At 36.1% G+C, this 22,057-nt stretch overlaps 1 protein-coding gene, 1 long non-coding RNA gene and 1 pseudogene across 3 annotated transcripts; 2 read left to right on the top strand and 1 right to left on the bottom strand.

Moving 5' to 3' along the window:
• Nucleotides 1-502: 502 nt before the first annotated feature.
• LOC147504406 (uncharacterized) lies at nt 503-10,837 on the bottom strand. The gene is made up of 3 exons (XR_015193046.1): nt 9,603-10,837; nt 6,379-6,428; nt 503-1,329 (listed from the first exon to the last, which is right to left on the bottom strand). It is a non-coding gene; the product is annotated as an uncharacterized LOC147504406 (long non-coding RNA).
• Nucleotides 10,838-12,770: 1,933 nt separating this feature from the next.
• On the top strand, nt 12,771-14,959 carry LOC147504407 (uncharacterized). Its single transcript, XM_086557302.1, has 2 exons — nt 12,771-13,067; nt 13,632-14,959. The coding sequence occupies exons 1-2, from the start codon at nt 13,065-13,067 to the stop codon at nt 14,523-14,525; spliced, it is 897 nt and encodes a 298-aa protein (XP_086413428.1). The 5' UTR covers nt 12,771-13,064; the 3' UTR covers nt 14,526-14,959.
• A 526-nt stretch (nt 14,960-15,485) lies between these two features.
• Nucleotides 15,486-21,546, top strand: LOC147504408 (uncharacterized; annotated as a pseudogene). The gene is made up of 9 exons (XR_015193047.1): nt 15,486-15,628; nt 16,199-16,319; nt 16,834-16,962; nt 18,018-18,127; nt 18,216-18,399; nt 18,532-18,732; nt 19,871-20,100; nt 20,218-20,432; nt 21,211-21,546. The product of XR_015193047.1 is annotated as an uncharacterized LOC147504408 (transcript).
• The last annotated feature ends 511 nt before the right edge of the window (nt 21,547-22,057 follow it).

Here is a 22,057-nt window from a genome sequence, read left to right on the forward strand (position 1 = left end):
TTTTAACAATTTATATTACCACATTACTACAGCTCTAATTCGTCTCAAGTTCATAGACAAACCCGAGACGACGTCGAGTATTGATCCCTAGTGAAATGCCCACATCTCTGAGTCGCACCGCACTAGCATAAGGAGTTGAACTAATATTTCATCTCTGGAATATCATTTCAGCTCCTGGTTCGATTCTACATCAGCTAGACAAATTGGAAAGCTGTCTGACACCATCAAGTCGCGCGCGAGACATTTTGGGTCTCTCGCAAGACTATTCTGGAGCATCAGCACTCCAAATTTGTATAGTCTCAATCATTTTGGGACCGGATGTATAATCTACACCTAATTCCTAAGTAGTGATTCTAGAACATTAAAGTGTCAATCCAGATTCTCACACGAGCAGCATAACCCTCCCCCTGAGGGGATTAGCTCATGGTCATTGAAGGAATAATTAAACTTGCTGTATACATTAAATAAATAAATGCAGGACAAGAATTAAACTTAAAAAGAAATGACTTTCATTAAGAAGAAATAACTTACAATATTGAAACTGCTGGAATAGAAAATGACGAAATGTAAAGCTAACTAACTAATGCATAAGCTAAAGCATAAAATGCTGAAGGAGGAATATTGAAAACCCCCTCACATATATATAGGATGGTCTCTCGTGAAGGAATTAATTTGGTTTCATCCTTTTGCCAAATTGATCCATTCAAAACTTTGAAATACAAAGTTTTGGCTTCATCTGATTTACTTTGCTTTTTGTCTTTTTCTCATATGTATTTGGTCCAAAGTCACGGAAGAAAACTTTCAATTAATGTTTTGTTTCATTCAATTGTTAAGATCAAAAATTTGTATAAAGTTTTTTCCTATTATAATTTGTTTTGTCCTTTTGCCCAATTCAATTCAAAACATTGAATTGGTACGTGTATTTTCCTTTTGCAAGGTGGCACAAAATTGTGACCATCACTTGCCACCTGCCTATGCTGACTCATCATGCCTTTTGGGCTCGCTTAGTAGGTCTACGTGGTGTGTCCAGTGGTGGCGCCGATTTTGGCATTTTTACTACTTTATGTCTTTGTGTAGAGTTCGTCGCCCTGGTTGCTCTGGCAGTTCACTAGCTGAAGTCGGCATCCAGGTTTGAAAGATGTGAGCTTCGGAAGTTTGCTGCTTCTTTATATGTGGACCCGTTCTGCACTGGTTTTGTTCCTTTGGAAACTTTGGCTCTAGTCAGGCTTTGTTGGGCTTCACTAGGCTGAGTAAGAAGACTTCAAATATTCCAGTATTCCCGTACTTCGATGTATGTTTTATCATTATATTCACCTTAACTGCGGAAACCTGCAAAAGTACGAAAATATGATTATTACATGATTATTAAACACATAATTGACCAAAACACTATTTCTCTCGGGGTTTAATATTACAGTTTTGGGTGTTTATCACCACACTAACTTATCAGATTTGTTTCTTCTTAGCTACCAACAACTAATAAACTTTCAAGGTTGTATTACATTATCAATGGACATAGATGCTCAAAATGACATTGAAATTGAATACTTTTTACATAGTCCTGCTGTTTTACACCCCATAATCAGTGTGTGATCAGCTAGTGTGCATTTTTTGCAAAAGAAAAATAATAGCAACGCAAAATCATGAGGAGAGAGTCTGTATAAATAAGCAAGACCTATATATTCTTGTGGTGAGGCAAAAACTATACAGTCCAAGCACTAGTTCATATTTTAACCGATGCAATAAAACTGAAGCAACATACTAATCCAAGTATAAAACCATATCTAGGCAAGTTAAAACAAACTCCTCTAAACAAAAGAATCAAACATTCAATCCATGTACGTATATAATATCATAAAGGCTTGTATATAGTGCTCATTAAGCCTGCAAAACAAATAAAAGAAACCAAGTTCTACCAATCCAAATAAGTCTCAAGAGACAAAACATCATACAACTGATTATAAGTTTTCTCTTAAGTTTAGAAACTTAGTTTTGTAATATCGCTAAAGAAAGGCTACCACCAGCCTCCACCCACTACAAAAAAATAGACTTTTTGTGTCGCTTACTTTGTGTCACTTATATCCAAAAGTGACATACTAACTCTCTTAAGAGGCTTTGGGAGAAAGAAAAGGGGTTATGGGTCACTTTTAGAGAAAGGAACACAATGACAAACTTCTTGTAGTGGGTATTGTTAAGCGACACAATGACAAATTTTTGTAAAACCCTTGGAACACCAATTTGAACAACACCAAAACAGTGGAACATAACAATGATTTGATAAGGCTACATGGTCTTGTAGTGAAGGACGTCGATGCTAAACTTGTCCAAATGCCATTGCACTTGGTAGTCATATTGCTTACGAATGAAGCACAAAAAGTCTGTACATGATAGGTATTGTTTCTTGGGCTCAAGGTCAGGTGTGATTTAGTTAAATATTTGTTATAGCTATCATCATTTGTGTAATTTGAATTGGTTTACATGTTTATAGATAAGAACACAATTTGGGGAATTAAATTTTACGGGTGAATTATCCTATAGCTATTGTCTTAGATTTCCATCCAACTTTCATATAGCGAGGGTTACGACTTTTAATTTGGATTATTCTCCAGTAATTTTAGTATGTTTGTATAGTTAATGATCAATTTGGGACAAAAATAAAGTGAAATAATATGTATCAGTAACAAGACTAATGGATTCTCAAAATATTTTGCGTGTTACGTGTTTGTTTTTTTCATTGCATGCTAAGTTGGTTTGCATGTTGGTATGTTTGCTTTGTATTCAGTTCTGGCTTCTGTTGACCCTTTCTTGTTTTTTTTTTCTCCCTGATAGGTTCTTCTGATCCATTCTTGTAGTTTAAGTTGATATAGGAAAGCCATTTAAAGCTTTATGTTCTTTAGTTAATTTATTAAGATGTGGAAGATTCAATATAATGGTAAGTGCTTGATCATTTCTTTCATTTTATTTTAAGTTGAGTTTGAACGAGGTGGATGGATTATCAAATTTGATAACGTCTTCCATGAAAGGCAGTTATACGTTCTGTCTTTGGTTTTTCATTGTACGCTTAAATGGCTTAATCAGTTTGCATGTTATATTAGGTGCTCTTTTGTATTCAGTTTTGGCTTCTGATCTTTTTTTGTAGTTTAAGTTGACATGGGAAAGTCATTTAAAGCTTTAGATGCGTTAGTTATTGAAATGTGGCAAAATCATTGGTACACTAACTTTTTGATCTTTTCTTTTCTTCTCTTCTATGTAGTTGAGTTTGAACGAGGGTGGATGGATTTTCAACTTAATTACGTCTTATGTGAAATGCAGCTATGTCTAATTAGGTACTCTTTTTTGTACACCTTGTGCCTTCGATTCTATAGACTACAAGAAAATGGACTTTTGCCCACGGATGCCCGATTTTTTAAGCTACGGACCTAATCATTAGACGCATTATGCGTGCTTAAGTACAGGTTGCATAGTTGCATATTGTGAGTTTTATGTGCTGAATTTTAGTGGCTTGGTGATGGGCATGGCCTGCAGTGGCCTATCAATGTCTTGTAGCGACCTGGCAGTGTCCTGTAGCAGCCTAACAGTGCACTGTAGCTGCCTGACAGTGTCCTGTAGTGTGGCCTGTAATAGTAGTTTATAAAGAAATATCACCCAAAACCATAGAAACCTTGTAAGCTAGCTAGTTACACGTATAGTTAGTTATGCGTGTTTTAGTAATCAAAACACAAGTTCTTATCGAATTCTTTAGCCGTAAGTTAGAAGAAATGATTAGTTCAGTAGTTTTCTACAAATTATAATAATGAACTTACGCGATATATATGTGGTATCTATAGGAGTCGACGTTGGTTATAGTTCTTTGAGAACACATGACAATAAGGAAGCGTGCATAAGTATGTGCTATTCTACTTCAAAATTAACTACATCTCACTCTTTTTATATTTACAAGTTCACTAACTAAAGTTTGGTTGGCATCGAGGTGGTGGACCGGAAAGTATGACGAAAGAGTAAGCACTCGTCAGTTCGGTATTGGCGATTACTGGATGCTCTGTTGCAGAAAGCGGAAGCTATGGGAGGAAGCAGAAACTATGGGTTACTAGTTATTTTGGTATAATATCCTTGCATTATTCCCCTAATATCTCTCCCTCTCTTCTTACTCAAAACTGTTAATACCTTCTTCTTTTCTCAATCTCTTTGTATACTTTTTTTAGTCATTAAGAGGTCCTTGACACTGCCATATGCTTTCACTAGCTACTTAATGCCACATTCAATAGCATCATCTTCATATCCTATCTCATGCATGTAGAGTCAGAAGTGTAATACCCACACTGCTGTTTCGAGCTCCTAGAAATGACAATAAGCTGAAAGGACTATGCTGGTCTCATGGAGGATATGGTGACTGGTGAGTATGTTTTATGTTTAAGTTCTCTTTTAGGCCGTTTTCTGTTAACGAAAATAACCAATCAGGTGAGAGTAAATGTTGGAAACTCTGACTTGGGCCTGACAAAACACAGTTTGGTAGGCCAAGCCTTCTGTCTAACAATTTATTTCTTACACAGTTACACGTACCCAAATGGAAAACCATCTCTCTACTCCACGTGGTAAAAGGCCTTATGTGGGGTTGTGGTCTAGCACTTTAGTACCTAATAAGTTTTTAATGTTTTTCTCTAACTGTTTGTAAAATAAAATAAGTGAGTTGCACTGTTTCTTGAAAAAAAAAATAATAATTAAAATTAAACTTAAGTAAATATAGAATAGCATATGCTCTACTATGCTGTGGTTGCTTAGGTTCAGACTTCACTTCCTAAGTTGGGGTTGTTAAATGGGGATGATGGTTATTGGTAATTTTAATGATGGTTATCGGACTTGTGTTCCAATGTCATATAGAGATGTGACCTGCATCATGTTTTTACTTGTGTGGAAATGTAAACATGTCATTAGTTGTTTTAGAGTATCTCTTATCACTTGTGTATTAATAGTCCTATTTTTATTATTTTGTAGGTCAGCGATGAACTCAAACAGAGATGTGAAGCCCTTTTTGTCAAGTGCAGCTAGTTAGGCTAAGTTGATTTTGGTTTCGGTATGACTATTGTGAATTTGATTTGGTTGGTATTATTAAAGAATGACCATGTAAATTGTTTTAATGAACGAAACGAAAGTTACGTTATGTGAATGGTTATCGGTTATTCCAATTTAATGAAAGGGTTCTTATTGGATGTTGATGCCGTTATTTTACTGGAGAATTTTAGTGCATGTTTAGTGCTGGTATTATGATACATACAGGTTATTCAAGGTGGCGGTTTTAGGTTCAGGGCAAATATAAACCATATTCAGCATTATTAATTTATTTTTTTTTTTAAAAAGGGTTGTTATCTCGTTTCTAGCCAAACCGTCACAACTCAAGCCAAAGCAGTATTCAGATGGCTATCAATTGTTCAAAATTCAATTCTAAAATATAGCTATCAATTGTTCAAAACTACTAAAATTGCATTACAGCAAACAAAAGTTCAATTTTAATCTAAAAAAATACAAGCTAGAGAACATGAAAAGGCTACTTGAAATAAGTTTACAGCTTCAACCTATTTTCTTTGTTGCAAGTGTTTAAGTTGAGGACCTGAACCAAGTTTTCAAACACACTATTACATTACCGTCACTCTATTACATTAAGTTGCAAAGATTGAGGAATCAACAAAATTAGCCAAAATAAAATAAAACATATAAGGTTCTCACTTGTAAACTCAAAACCCAAATTCACACACACACACACACACGTCATAAACAAGGCACCACTTACAATCGCTAAAATTGTACAAACCTTAATTGGCATAGTTATGTTGTGCTTAATTCATGTATGTTAAGGACTTTTCCTAAAGAAAAAGTGAAGGAAAGATTCATACCATACTTTTCTACTTTCAGCGGCACTTTTCTATTCGCGCGATATCCAAATCCAAAAATTGACTCAATATTTTAAAAGTCGGTCATTTTTTTTTAATATCTTCTTAGCAATAGGGCCATAGTTGGGAAACTAAGGTCTCCCTTCTGTTTCAATATGCTCCAGCAAAAGAGAACCATATATAAAAGCTGACTCACGCATGGAATGAGTCACCACTCTTCTTCCTTGATATCATCCAAATAAATTTTACATGTATAGTCATGCAATTTGTTCTTTAACTGATAACACTAATATTTTTACAATAGTATGGCATGGTTCGTATATTGCATAACAAGAATATTAAAAGGCAACATTATTCCCATAGAAAGATTGATATTGGAATAGAATACCCGCCAAAATTCCCTCAAATTGAAATATAAAGATTTGTTCTTTATATCACAAATCAAAAACAAAAACAAAATACCCAAAATCAAAAGCAAAGCAATATATCTTACCCATTGTAGAGAACCCCAATTCGAGCAGTTCTACCTAGCTCCACAAATCACTGCAAAGAACACCAAAAATCCCACTTTAAAGCTAAAACAATCAATCAAGATAAAAAAAAAAAAAAAAAAAAAAAACGATTTCAACTAGGGCAGGAACAAAAAACAAAGTTTTTTGTTGTAGCTTCAATGACTTTTCAATTCTTCTCACCTCAGTAAAGTCAAAAATAGTGGAGGTTGAGGGTGGAGGAGAGATAAGCTTTGAAGATGTGGAGAGAAAGAGAATGAGTTTTGGAGATAGAGGAAAGAAGTTTCGGTTTAGATGGAGAGAGACAGCAATAGGGTTTTAATTTGTTTTTTTTTTTTGTGGTAATTCTAATTTTGTTATGACTTGCAGCAAGAACATGAAAACTGGAGCGCGAAAAATATTTGCAGCCAAAAAGAATATATCTGCCCAAACCAAAGCCCATTGGCAACACCGAGAACGTCACAACAAGGGCATACACATAGTCTATCCCGAAATTACCAGTGACGGCAAAGGGGTTGCAATATATATTTAATCTATAGCAGCACCACACTCGTTGCCAACAAAAAACATTTTCAATTTAATTATTTTTCTTATTTTTCATAAATTTAAGCAAACACTTTTGCAACGCTCAAAGTGTCACTCTAGGTATTTCCCAAAATGAAAATTCTATTAAGACGGATGACCTTTAGCAATGCTACACGGTGTTGTAAAAGATGACTTGTTGCAACAAATTTTAGGCGTGGCAAAAGAGTGCGTTGCAACAGACCCCTTTTGTTGTAGTGTCAGGGTCCTTTTTCAGATACAGGTACAGTTTCTTTCTCAGCTTCAGTTGGGTGCGCATAAAGATTTGATTGTCTACGGTTCTGTCAGATTGAAGAGTGTAGACTGTATTTACTTCACCCTGGTTTTGATTACTGGTACCTGGTGCATTGTTGAGTTCAAAGGCTATGTTGGTGGGCTTAGGATTTGGAACCGCTTGTCCAGGAAACACACCTTTTTGAGTTTTGTCTTGGGTTAACAATTGAAGGGATTATTAAATGGATGTCAGGATTTGAGATTGTTGTTGCATGTAAGACAGAAAATTGTCGCTAAGTTTATCAACTGGAGATTGCATAGGTGGTGCTGTTGGAACAAGATCACGGTAGTTTTTGATGGGGTTGTTAATGTGAGAAATTTTGATTAACGGGCACAAGACCACGGTCGAAATTAGAAGTAGAATTACTCAGGAATTGGGCTTGTCCTTGCTGGAATTGCTGATTACATCCTTGCTGATATGAATTGAAGTTTGGAGGTGGCCTAATGGGTTGATTAGCGAAACCTGGAGGTCCTTGTTGTTGTTGGTTGTTACGCCAAGAAAAATTTGGATGTTGTCGCCATGGTGTGTTAGGAATGTTGAAGGCACAAACTTCTTCAGGTTGATACAACGTGGATTTATAAAGCAACGGACAATAGAGTTAAGTATGAGCTAAGCTCTGACAAAGATAACATGGGGAACTATTGACGTTATTCATGACTTGTTGCGGTTTTTTATCATTCACCTGCATGGAAAAAGCATCTACTTTCTTGGTCAGGGACTCAATCAGAGTTTTTAATTCGTGATCAGGGTTGACTTCAAACATAGATGTGGCTTTTGGAGGAGTTACATGAGATGAGCGGGAAGAATCAGTTCTTCCCCAAGAGGTACTTCGTGATTCTTGTTTTTCCAAAAATTGGAATGCTTCATTAGCGCCTTTATCCATGAAATTACCGCCATTCAAGATGTTGAGCGTTTTTTGTTGATGCTCGGACAAACCATTAAAGAAAGAACAGACAAGGACACCAGTGTCAAGTTGGTGATGCGGACATTCGAGAAGAAGATCATTGAATCTTTCCCAGGCTTCCGTAAAGGATTCCTAAGGATGCTGTCGAAAGATTTGAATCTTTTGAAGCATCTCCTTAGTTTTCTTCTGAGTGTAGAATTTTATCATAAATGATTGCACTAGTTTTTCCCATGTGTCGTAAGAATGAGGTGGTTCGCCTGCTAGCCAAACCGAAACTTTATCGGCTAAGGTGAAAGGAAACAACTGTAGCAAGACTTGTTCGTCGGAAACGTTAGGATGATGGAAAGTATTCAAGACTGTCTGGATCTGACGGAGATGATTATATGGTTTCTCATGTTCCAAGTCATGGTAAACGGGTAACAAATTGAAGACGTTTGGTAGGATTTGGAACTCCACATCAAGTTCTGCAAGTTTGATACAGGAAGAAGGTCCTTCCTTTAAAGTAGTGTAGAAGTCTGAAAGGTCCTTCCTTTAAAGTAGTGTAGAATTTTAAAAGGGGCTTCTCGACTAGAGGAGTCTCGTTGGCCATAACTATGGGAGTTAATGGCAACGGATGCGCTTTTTGAGGTTTAATTAGTGACAGAGGAAGAGCTTGCTTGAGGTGATAACTTACGTAATTGCCAGACCTTACTATTAGCAGACCTTACTATTACCAGACCTTAATCTCATGCAAGCATAAAATTAGCTAAGGCATACAAGGGATGAATTTTTACGTTATTGATGCAATTACGTGAGGATGAAGATGAACAATGTAAGCTTGAGCTGCTGCTATTGATAACAGTTGAACAATGATTACATTATTTATGATTTTTATTTATTTATTATTTATTTATTATTATTTTTTACAAATTTTACAATTCACGTATTATACAAGCAAATAAGGCAATACAAAACAATACAAATCTCAATACAAGCAAATTATTATACAAAAATACTTAGCATGTAAACAACCTATAATCAACAAATTGTAGCATGCTTCGTAAAAACAAATATTGTATTTCTAATATGCTAGAAACTTAAATAAAAATCATGTTAAATACAAATACTTCCTAAACATGCACATGTTATTACATAAAATATACGACACTAGTTGACGTTTGTTTCATATAAGAATTTGATTTCGTCAATACTCATTAAGATTGCGAATATCATATAGAGAGCAGTTTTGCCCCGAAGGGCTTAGAAACAACTTACCCAACTCGGATTTTAATCCCTCGTTGTAATGTTCTCATCTTTCTTGACAAAATCAAATTTTTATATCAAACATTCCACACAAACATATATATGCTAAACAATCTCAATCATGCAAACAAATACTATAATACACACTACTACACGCATACAAGGTCTATACATGTTATATCATGCAAGAAATGGACTCCTCTTACAAGTGAGTTGAGGAGTGGGAGAAAACAGAATCTGAAAAGCATCCCGTAACTCAGCCTTATATATAGATAAGATTTCGGAACTTCCTCGCAAGATAAGGAACACTACTATCTGCTCCAGGAATAGGGTTCACTGCCTCGAATAGGCATTGGTAACATATGGATCCAGAGGACTTTATGTTCAATCGTGCGAATCTAATTCCCCAGAACAGTAGCAGGCGCGACTAAAAAACAACAACCACAAGTCACGTACCGACACTATTAAACTTGGGGACTTGCGCACGCCACCTTTTTAGTCGCGTCTCGCGACTGGAATCTAGTACCAGATATGAGAACCTATGACAAAAAAAAACAAAAGTTAATAAAAAAACAGTTGACAAAAATAAATTAAAAAAATAAAAATAAAATATGGAAGGGAGAGAAGAGGGGAGATTCCCCGTGACTTGGACGAGCTCCGTTGTATTGCTTCGGTACATGTTAGGCCTGCAATGGCGCCATTTGATAGACTATTCAACAGGTTTATATCAAGTACCTTGCTCTCAAATCATGTTAAATACAACTTGAGCGAGAGTTCATCCCATGCCTAACTACTAGCGCACTTGGTTCACAGCTTCACTCAAATACTTTATAAGAAACCTTAAATGAGAGAAGGGTTTTATTTTTACACTACTCTTGGATTATTTTTACCTTAACTTACAAATTACATAAACTTAACTTCTAACTACTTACACAATGAGAAATAGAGAGAGATAAAGAGATAAAGTTGTGGAGAATTAACTCCACTCATGCAAGGATAACTACAATTTCTAAAAACTTCATTACAAAAACTATAATCATTCTTGGATTCATAGACAAGCCCAAAAATGATTAGAGTTTTTGATCCCTAGTGGATCTAACTTATATCTAAGAAAATCCACTAGCATGACGATTTGTTATTATCTCTAAAAGTCCTTAACAAGTCCTAGTTTGTCATCAACATCAACTATTTTGGAGTTAATGTTCAAAACAAGGTTGTAAAAAACTAAGCAATGAAAGACTCCATTAATGGAGCTTCTCCTCATATGAGCATCATTAACCCTCCACAAGGGAGGGTTTTAGCTCATGATCCTAGGACCTATGAACTAAATAGAAGAAGTGAAGAAACAAAGAAGAAGAATTAAAAGAAGAAGAAGATTTGATGGAAGAAGAACTGATTTTCTATGGAGAGAACTCCATTAAAGACTTACAAGCTATGCTTAAAAACTAAAACTAAGACTAGACATTAATACATGGAATATAATGGAATATATAGAATGTCTTTGAGTGCAAAACATCATTGCACTCTCCATTCCCATTAAACTAATGCTCCACTTTCATTATTATATTCTCCACCATTTGAGTGCCCCACTTTCATGATTATATTCTCCACCATTTGAGTGCTCGACTTTCATGATTATATTCCCACTTGAATTTGTTCCCTTAATGATGGAGCAAACCAAAAGTGATGGACCCATGAGTTTTGACCAGTGGTGGGCCTATGTGGGCCCATATTACTTTTACAACTTCACATTTTCGTGTAGAGCTCGATGCACTGATCATTTTGACAGTTCTAGTGCCGAATTCAGAGTCCAGAATCAGGAGATATGATCTTCGGAAGTTCCACGATTTTTCTGCACTGTTGTCTTGATTTGAACTAGAAATGGTCGGTGTTAAGTTAACGGGCTTTAGTCTGGCCTTTTTGAGCTTTAAATAGGTTGAGAGAGAATACAACAGGTAGAGCACTACTCCGTACTGTGTTTTCATGCTAAAATGCAAGTTTTGCTAGAATTTCTTTATTTACGTCTAAAATCTGTAAAAACACGAAAATACAATTAATTTACATTTATTAGACACATAATCAACCAATATGTAGTGCCTCTACGTGGTTTATAGTATAGTTTTGGGTGCTTATCGAAAATCATAGTAAAAAATACATCATCAAATGTATTTATAATACGGGTACAACACTGGGATCATTCAAAATACACAATAAGATATGAACAATCATTGTTCAAACACAAACAACTATGAACATTGGTTGTTCATAGCTGTTTATGTCTGAAAAATGATGTTCATACAACAAATATGTATGAACAATAATTGTTCATAGCAAAAAGCAAAATCAAAACCTAAAGTTCAATTAAGAAAAATACATAAAAGAGCGTTTTCAAAACAAACATGATATAAAAACCACATACAAATTACATCTCAAAATCACAGATCTGATATAAAAAAATGAACAAACAAAACATGATATAAAAACTAATGTTTTTAGACATCATTACAGCACATAATAACATTGCCGCTATAAACAATACATGCTTTTAAAAACAAAATCAATAGAAGATTTCAAATTGCTGTAAACATATAAGTTATAAATACAAAGTTTGAATAAACATTTTTAGATGGCAAAAGAAGAAGCTATGGATTGAAACCATCACTTGAGGAAATCTCTCAATTTTCAGTTGAAGAAGAAAAAATAATGGATTGAAATCTTCACTTTGAGGAAATCCTAAAACCAGAGCTATCGCATTGTTGATTTCTAATTTTGAAAACATGTTTCATTTATATATAAAAACGCTAAAGGGTATAAATAGTACTTAAGAAAAATATAATGGAACGGCCCAACTTAATTTGTCCACGAGGGTTATTAAAATAAAAAAAAAGGGTTAACTAGTATTACCCCCCCACTAGATGAGCCAATTAGGATTCCCCCGAGACCCCTAAATACACACAAAAAAAAAGTCAAAATGGGTTGACTGAAATTTTTTTGCGTGTATTTAGGGGGGAGACCCTAATTTCCCATCTAGTGGGGGGGAAATCCTAATTGGCTCATCTAGGGGGTGTTTACTAGTTCACCCTAAAAAAAAACTGGGTTCGTGAGTTTCTAGGATGTAAATGGTTTTGCCCATAGAGACTCTATCCAATGGTTGTCATTGTCTTTTCTAAGTTGTGACATGGCAAATCCAAGTGTTTGGAGAGTTTGTGTAATTTTATTAAGTGTAATCAATCTTATGGGATCTATCCAAAAATCAACCAAAAGTCAACAATTAAATTTGAACTTATAAATTGTTGCCAAATTTGCCATAAACTGTTAGCGCCTCCAATTGATTTGGGCTTATAGATAATGGGTAATTGGAATGGCCTTGCGGCTGTATTTATAAATTGAGTTGTTTCGCTGGTCTTGTGCCGAATATTTTATGCCTAAGATGCGTGTACGCGTTGCGACGAAGGGGCGATGAGTTGTCGGGGTAATATCGCAGTCGCGTTGAGGTCTCGCGGACGGGCATGCCTAGTATGAATACAAATTCGCTGATGGAATTTGGCCAAAACAGAGAAATTGAGGCGGTTTTGGTCATTCCGCTAATAAAATATAAAATTTAAAATTAAAATTAGGGTTTTGAGTAATACATCTCCTCAAATTCGTCTTTCTTCAAACACGCAATCATGGTAAGTTTTCCACACCCATCTTTAATTAAAGTTTGTTTATTATTGTATTTGATGAAATTAGAGAATTGCATCTGCTGTTCGTATTCATGATTCCGTCAATTTGAAAATTGGGATGTTTTTATATTAGACGAATTTGATTTATGATTGTCCCCCAGATTATTTGCTTTCGTTACGCTAAATTTATGAATTTGTGCTGAATTATATTATTTTGGATTGTTGAAATTTGTGGATTTTGGGTGTAAAATTTGATTTATACAAAGGGGAATAATGATATGCCATGATAACATAAGTAGCTAAACAGATGAAAAGTAATTGTTTATCGAAACATAGGAAGTATGTCATCCACATTGATTCTGCCCCTTAAGCCTTCTTTTTAAATGGAATATTTATTAAAACAAAGACCTAATTATCTCTGACTGGTTTTTTGTTATGTTGAAAAGGCAATTTTGTACACTTGTGGATCGGAGTTCGTCTTTGTCCTGTTTTTTATCGGGCTATCCTTTCCTTACTTGTATTCCATCCCTGTAGTTACTGAACTTGTTTTTATATTTTTGGTTCTTGCAGTCTTCGCTTGCAGCTGCAAGAGCAGACAACTTTTACTACCCACCAGAATGGACCCCAAATCAAGGTTCTTTGAACAAGTTCCATGGCCAACATGCATTGAGGGAGAGAGCAAGAAAGCTAGACCAAGGCATTTTAATTATCAGGTTCGAAATGCCATTCAACATATGGTGTGGTGGGTGCAATTCTATGATTGCAAAGGGGGTCAGGTTTAATGCAGAGAAAAAGCAAGTGGGAAATTATTATTCTACCAAGATATGGAACTTTAGCATGAAGTCTGCGTGCTGCAAACATGAGATTGTTATCCAGACTGATCCAAAAAACTGTGAATATGTGATTATGAGTGGCGCCCAGCGTAAGATGGAAGACTTTGACGTTGAGGATGCAGAAACATTTGACCTTCCTGCTGATGAAGAAAGGGGCAAGCTAGCAGATCCATTCTACCGTCTTGAACATCAGGAAGAGGATTTGCAGAAGAAAAAAGAAGCTGAGCCCCTACTTGTCCGTCTCCAGCGGGTCTCTGATGTCAGGCACTCAGATGACTACACCCTTAACAAGGCTCTCCGGGCTCGATTGAGGAATCAAACGAAAAGGGTTGCAGAAGAAGAAGCTGTTTCTAGGAGGATGGGCCTTGGAATACGGCTACTTCCTAAATCTGAAGAAGATGCTGCTACTGCAAAACAGGTGAAATTCTGTTCTGGGTTTGAGAAGAACAAGAGGGAAAAGCGAGCAGCAATAGCTGCTGCTCCAGTATTCAAGAACCAGTCAGCTTCCTCAACAGCTGCAAAGAAACGATTAGAGCTCGAGTCTAAGAGGAGGAAGATAAAGGCAATTGCAGCATCCAACTTACTAACGGCAGGGATCAGCCCATCATCATGGTCACAACCATCTGTTTGACTGTTTCAACTAGTGGAGCAAAGAGAATGGCAGTGACTGCAAGAATTCGTTAGGTTTTTTAATCCATATCTGTCCAGTTCCTTAAACAGGTGTTACACTGTGATGTCATATGGGACATATATGTAGCTGACAGGTTTTGATTGTGTTGTATTTTTTGTGTCAGCTCAAGTTTTCCTTCTTTCTAAAGGTTGCACACTAAAAAAGGAGTGTGGTTCGCATTTTAAAAGATCCCTAGACCCTGCTTTCTGAGTGTACATGGAGGAACAAGTGGAAGAAGGGAACATTTGTATGTGTGTTTTGTAAAACTTTTCAGTGCACCACTAGAATTCCTTTCCCTGTATTTTCATAGTTTATTACAGCTGAGTGCATCCATGTTTGTGTGATATGTTGGTTCTTTACCTTGAATATAGTGTTTGAAGGCATTCTTATTCTTATCTGGTGAAATTCCATGGTAATGTGGCTTATATCTTTGATTTATTGTGTAAATAACTTTGATCTTCGAAAGTTCATTGACTCTGTTTTTTAGTGGGAAGTAGTGCATTTCTTAATTATTCCTTGAAATAATTTGTAAAAAGTCTAGTTGCCAAGAAAGCTCAAATTTATACAAAATAGCCATAATTTCATGTTCAACCAAGGAAAAGTTATAACGAAGATCGAAGCTATGTGTTTATTGTACAGTTACTCAGTTAGTACCCTAATTATACGATGAAACATCTTTAGTTCATTACATATGGGCAGACTAGCTGATGGGATGGCTCATGACTTCTGCCATATATTTGCAAATATGCATCCAGTCTGTGCCAATATACCTCTCTGAAATGGCTCCTTACAAAGTTCGGGGTGCAGTCAATATCGGTTTCCATTTGAGTGCCGGAACCCTTCAATAGGTACACTTTTTTATTATATTATCATTCATTCTATCAATTCATTCATCAATTGAGACGTTTGATTGATTCATATATGGAATATGATGATTTCAGCTTGGTGAAGCTGGTGGCATGAGCTTTTTACGATGATATCACAATGAAAGGTGATACCCAACCTAAAACTGGTAGGAGTGATAATAGAGGAATGACTGTTGTTATCCTCGACGCCCTCACCAGGTTAATTTTTTTATTAGTTATTATGAATAATTTTTGTTTTGAATTTAATGTTACGTTTCTGATATAGTTTTCTAAATATCAATTTACAATACCCGTTTTGTTTAAGGAATTGCATAATTACTGACAACAGTTGAAAATGATATCTCGAATTTATGTCTTTGTGCGCAAATACAATAGTGATTTAGTAAGGCAACCCGTTTTTCTTTTTTAGGAATGGTTTTCCTCTACTTGGCAGGCAATCAGTGAGTGATATTTAGAAGTATTGTCGGGTTTGTTAGGTTTATGCATGACTGCATTCTTTGCGGTGTAAAGTTTTTCATGGGAAATTGAGTCATTTTGCATTGTTTCAAATCTCTTGGACAAGGAGGTTTGTGTGAAGATTTGTTTGTGGTGTTACCAAGGCTTTGTTATTCTGTTTGATAAGAGTTTAGAGTACTTGGGTTATCCGTAAAAATAAGTTTCATTTTGAATGCTTCTTAGTTAGTATCAATAGGTTGAACATTTCTTAGCTCCTCATTTTTTTCTTCTTACAAATATATTTTCTTAATGGTTTACTTGGTACAATTTCAGGCGTCAATGGGTCAGAGAGGAAGATTTGGCAAAGGATCTAAAGCTTCATGAAAAACAACTCTGTTGAACTTTCCGATTTTTCGAAGAAGAGAAACTAGTTACTAGGGATCATAGGAAGGAGGTTAGTGTCTTAAAATCAAAAGTTATGGCTTTGGGGTGGAATTGAATGAAGTGAAGATGACTTTTCAGTTTAACCCAAAGCATCCGGGATAAGGCGATTATGTTGTTGAACATTCTCATGCCTCTTGAAGTATTAACCTCCTAATCATCACTGATAGTCCATTGATAAAGTTTTATCTAAGGTCTTTTTGTAACTTGTTAGTATTACTCCGAAGATTCATCCGAACACGAGAGTCCATTTTAAAATCTTCTTTGAGCATGTCTACGAATTCACAACCTTAAACAGAACTAAAACGTTAAATACATATAATTTTAAGCCTTGTCACATGATCATATATCTGCGTAGGTGTGGGTTCGTGTCTCTTTGATAAGTATCATATTTATGTGTTTGTTAATTCCTTATCATGTGGGAAAGTGTCAGTGGCTGGTCAATTAGCATGATTTTACAATTTGTTGTAGTAAATGAGTGATTAGGTTTCATTTACTCACTGTACAGTGATGATTTTTCCCTGCAGACAGCAAAGGGTGCAAAGATATTTAGTGCTGCAGTTGCTGCCACTGCTGATGGTCAACCACTAATGAAGGAAGGAGAAGAAAAATTGAAGCTGCATACCCACTCGTATTGTTGTTTGGACTATGCACAGGTTGCTCCGTTTAGATGTATGGTGGTTGTCTGTCTGTGGATTTGTTTGTTTATTAGTATTTTTGTAGTGTGCCCCCAATCCCTCATTTAGTTGATTTGCTATGAAATTTGATGACTACACTTTTTTGCTAGTCATGGAATATGGACAATAAAAAATTGGTTGATTCTGTTTTTGTTGAATTTTAATTACTTTGAGTCAGCTACAAACTTGAACTTTGCTTTCTTTTTTTCTACCCTCTGTCCACAAATTTCTATTGGCATACTATCCTAGATTTCCGATATATTTTTCCTTAATCTATGTTCTGGGATAAAACGTGTTAACAATTGCAACCACGTGATTTTAACTCCTTCAGTTTGTTAGAAATCATTGTTGTCAACTTGCTGCAACATGAAAAATTAAGGGATACTATTTGAAATTAGAACTCTCCAAATAATGTCTTGTAAATCGTGTTATACTGCTAGAAATGACTGCAAATCCTGCTATTGTAGTGTTTTAAATATTCAGGTAGAGTGGGAGATTGAGGATATAAGTTGAAATGAAAAACGAAAGAGAGAAAAAATTTGGAAGCATAAGATCTTTGATTATTTTGGGAAGTGAGCTGCATTATGATTATAAATTTTGTATGGAGAAGTGGGCCTAAGCAAGATCACAGCCAACTGATTGTGTTTGTACTGATATCATCAACTGAGTTGTTCTCCATGGAGAGACAGGTCGTCTGGGTGTTTTGTGTTCCATTGAGATTCTCTGATGGGCACTAGTTAGTGTGCTCCACTGATTTGTACTGGCGTCATTTTCTTTTTCTGTTTTCTTGTACTTCTAGTGTGGGATATCTAATCCTACACAATTTCCTCTTTTTGTTTTCTGACTTTCTCCCTTGATCGTCATAGATCTCTTCTTTTCCCAGTAGAGTATAAATAAATAACAATGATAAATCGTGTATAAGAGTAGTAGTGTGATGAATCATCCTTTATTGTAGTCGGTGAATTACTTGCAACTATGTAAAGACAGATATCTGATTCTATTCACAGTTATAATTAGGCTTATTCAAATTGCAGATTTATGATGTTGTGAGATATAGAATGCACCGCATGAAGAAGAAGCTGAAAGATGAACTTGGAAACAGGAACACTGTTCAGGAATATATTTGCCCTAATTGTAACAGAAGGTTTTGATAACTTTGTTGATTTAATTGTTCATATAGTTATGTTGGATATAGTCCCTCTTGCTAAAGATCGACATCTTCATATGTTGAGGTATACAGCATTGGATGCACTAAGATTGATCTCACCAAATGATGAATATTTTCACTGTGAAAATTGCGACACTGTACTTGTTGCTGCGAGTGACAAGTTAGCTGCTGACGAAATTGGAGATGGAGATGACAATGCAAGGAGTAGGAGGCTTGAAAAGTTAAAGGATATACTTCAAAAGATGGATGTTCATCCTAATAACTCTTTTATTTGTTCTTTTTGTAGTTATGAAATAATGAATGATTGGTGTGTATGTGTCTGTGTTACTGCAGTTGCATTCATTTTCAATTTTAAGGTGTCAGGTTGGAAATTACTGCAGGTACAGCTGAAGCCTTTGATGGAACAGCTTGCTAGAATAAAGGATTTGCCTGCTCCCGAATTTGGAAGTCTCGAAGCATGGGAAGCTCGAGCCAGTGCTGCTGCCCGTGCAAATGGGGATTCTGGTACCAATGATCCATCAAAATCTTCTCAGGGACAAGGTTATGGTGGAACACCACTGCCATACCTTGGTGAGACGAAGGTATTACTATTATTATTTTGTTCAGCATGTCAGTTCCCGTATTTTCAATGCCTTCACCAAATACACCACCACTTGTTTGAGTGTCAGACGATTTCCTTACATTGTTACAATATAGTTAGATCATCGGGAATCATCTCTCAAACTCATGCAATCGATTAATGGTCATTGTCAAAGGTTCTCTGTGCCCATCTCTGTGACGAGTATCACTAACCAAATCTGTAAGCTTGTTGCCATCTGCAAAGACTTCCCCCCTTCCTAATTCATTGAAACAATATCGTAAATGATCTCTTCATCGTCTTTCTCTCTGTGTCTTGAAAAGAATTGCACTGAATTTTTTGTCCAACAGAACTCTTATACGTGTTTTCTATTCCTGTAATTTCTCCTTTGAGCGTTAGTCCATCTTTGGTTCTTAATCTAATCTTGCAGCCTAGCGTGAGATGGTTCGGCCTAATAACCTTTTAGGCTTCTACATGCAGCTGTTTTTAGAAAATTAAGGTCGAGTACCTTCTTTGGATAAAAGTTTCGCGTTTTGCTGTCTTCATTTTATAAACTCTTCGGAGCTTAGGTCTGCACAACTTTTCAAGTTTTTCACACAAGATTTTGTGTGAATTATCCCACAATATGCTCTAGTATCACCTCAAAATCCTAATCTCACTGTTAGTAGCACACATACTGTGCCCTGAGACAACTTCCGCCACCCCCCCCCAAAATGTGCTGTCTTCATGGCCTTTGTAGTGGCCTTTTCTTCTCAAGTCTTTCAGATGGTTTCAAGTCCATAGTACTTTGCTGCAATAGCCGATCCGAAAAAAATGAAAACATAAGCTATTCTTGACATTCTTTGCATTAGGTTATTTCACTCTTTCAAAAAAAGACGGGTCTGGAAGCATTTTTTTATTTTATTTTATTTTTCTTTTCTATTGTTGCATCAATAACTCATTTATCTAGATAAAATACCTTTTGATTTTTGAGTTGTTCCTGGGGTGGTTATGATAGTACTTGGGTTATGTAACTTATCCTTTCCTGTATTAGACATTGAAAAAATTCTTTGTTAGTTTGATTCAACAATTTGAAAGAGGCATTAGCGTTACTTAAATTTATGCTGTTGACTCACTGATAAATAATTGTTGATACTTTACAGGTTGAAGTTGCTCTATCTGGTGTAAAGGAGAGGATGTCAAACCCAACACTGGAACTACTTCTATGAAAGTTTTGCCTCCTTGGATGATCAAGCAAGGCATGCTTCTTACGAATGAGCAACATGGAGAGGTCAAGCAGGAGTCTAAAATGGATAGCAGTTCATGACCTATTGATAGATCTGATGACAAAAAGCCAAATAATCACGAGAAAGACGACAAAAAGAGTATACAGGCTAGTGCACATAAATGGATTTATCCCTGTATTACTTTTACGTTCAGGTTCGTTTTCCTTTATTGTGTTTTTTGGTGGCTATATCTCAATTTTTTGGTCCTTGCTGACTTTTTGTAGGATGAGTATGTTAAAGCTTAGTATGCAGCCCTACTCAGAAGGCAAGAAGAAGAAGAAGCTTCCAGGAGGAGGCAACAAGAGTTCTCTAGCCCAATTAAGCATTGTTTCAAATGATGCCTCTGAGGCTCCTTTGGATTGGCAAGTTGGCATGAAATCAAAACGTGGTGATGAGGAGAGTGACGATGATGTTGAATGGGAAGAAGCATCCACTGCAGGTACACCTTTGTCAAACCATATCTGCATTTTTAATCTTTCCTTCACTAAGATAGTGTGATCTTATGGACAGTTTTTCAAGCTAGTAGATTATAAATATAGTATTTTGGTCTTCAAGAACATATGGTAAAAAGTTGCCTCTTTTTCTGCAAGAAAATTAATGGTGCCCCAAACTAATCGTTTGTTTTACACTTCTGGACTCATTGAATTTGCAGATTGCGGTTTATATTTGTTCTACTTGCTGATATGTGAGATATGTTCCAGCTACTGTGCTCATTAAAATCAAAGTTTTTTAGTTGTTATAGTCTTGTTGGTAGAAACATTCCAAGGAAAGCCCGTTCTTTAGTCTTTACCTTCAATGGAAACTCCTCAAGTCGTTTGAGCTATAGAAATTTATAGTACTGATATTTTGAGCACCGATAGAAACGTGGATCACTTAACTGTCTGATTCTAGTGTATGTTTAATTTAAATAATACTTGGTGACGTTTTGAAGCTTAGGGTTTAGTATAGATAAGCCTTTGCCTAAAAAGGGCATCCCTCAAGGAATCAAGGTAAATGCAAGGGCATTCCCCCAAGACATCAGGGTGATGACCCTCATCTAAATGCAAGCGTAAGGGGGATCCTCCACCGCCTTTGAAATAATAGACGTTGGTTGGTCAGGCATCAACATATCAAAATTATGTTCTCAACATTTGAAATAATAGACGTTGAGGTCCAGCTAAACTAGAAGGGAAGTTGGTTTCATTTTTGTTGAGTTGTGATTCGTAAGTTGACTGCAGGTGGTACAAGTGGTATTCCAATACTGGATGATTTGAATGTTGAAGCCGATGAAGATGCTAAAGATGAAATAGATTGGAAGGAAGGTTGAGATAGCCGGAACTACGACAGATCCCAGAATGCAGTTTCTTGGAAGAGCATCATCAACTCAATTCCGCTAGGGTTTAGAATTTGTTATGATAATTCGAAATTCTCATTAAACCTTAAACAGAGAATACAATATGTGGGTACTGGAAGATTGTTTATCCAGCAGCTTTTAGCCTAGCTCATTTTATCCGTCTGTTGGCTACAACATTAGCTCCCTACTATCAGTTCATATTTGCATTCCAATTTTACTCCGAGCAGTGATCTTTTGAGTTGCTTTACAAATAGTAATCCCATTTTTATCCTTAGCAATAGCACAATAGCACCTGTTTTTTCTATTACTGTAAAATCTGACATTAATATTAATTTTTACCCAAAAGCTAGGGTGCGCAGGGTGCATCTGTGCGCGGAGTTGTGAACCACACATTTTAAAATCTAAATTCCATCGGGCACTCATCAAATTGGATTGGGTAATTCTTTAAAAAAAAAAGAAATTTTACAAGTTTGCCATAAAAGTCCAGGCCCAGTAACCAATTCAACCGGTATCGCCAAAACGAACCCTCCGGGCCGTTTTTGTTTACACTCAAACGACTTGGCCATGTAGTTTGAGTGTTACTCGTATACTCAAACGATATGGACAAGTCTTTTAAGTGTTACTCACACTAACCCTCAAATTACGTGACCATATCGTTTGAGTGTATACTCAAATGACTTGGCCATATCGTTTGAGTGTTAGTGTGAGTAACACTCAAACGATTTGACCAT

This window comes from Coptis chinensis, chromosome 4 (assembly GCF_015680905.1).
Source record: "Coptis chinensis isolate HL-2020 chromosome 4, ASM1568090v1, whole genome shotgun sequence".
Classification (NCBI taxonomy): domain Eukaryota; kingdom Viridiplantae; phylum Streptophyta; class Magnoliopsida; order Ranunculales; family Ranunculaceae; genus Coptis; species Coptis chinensis.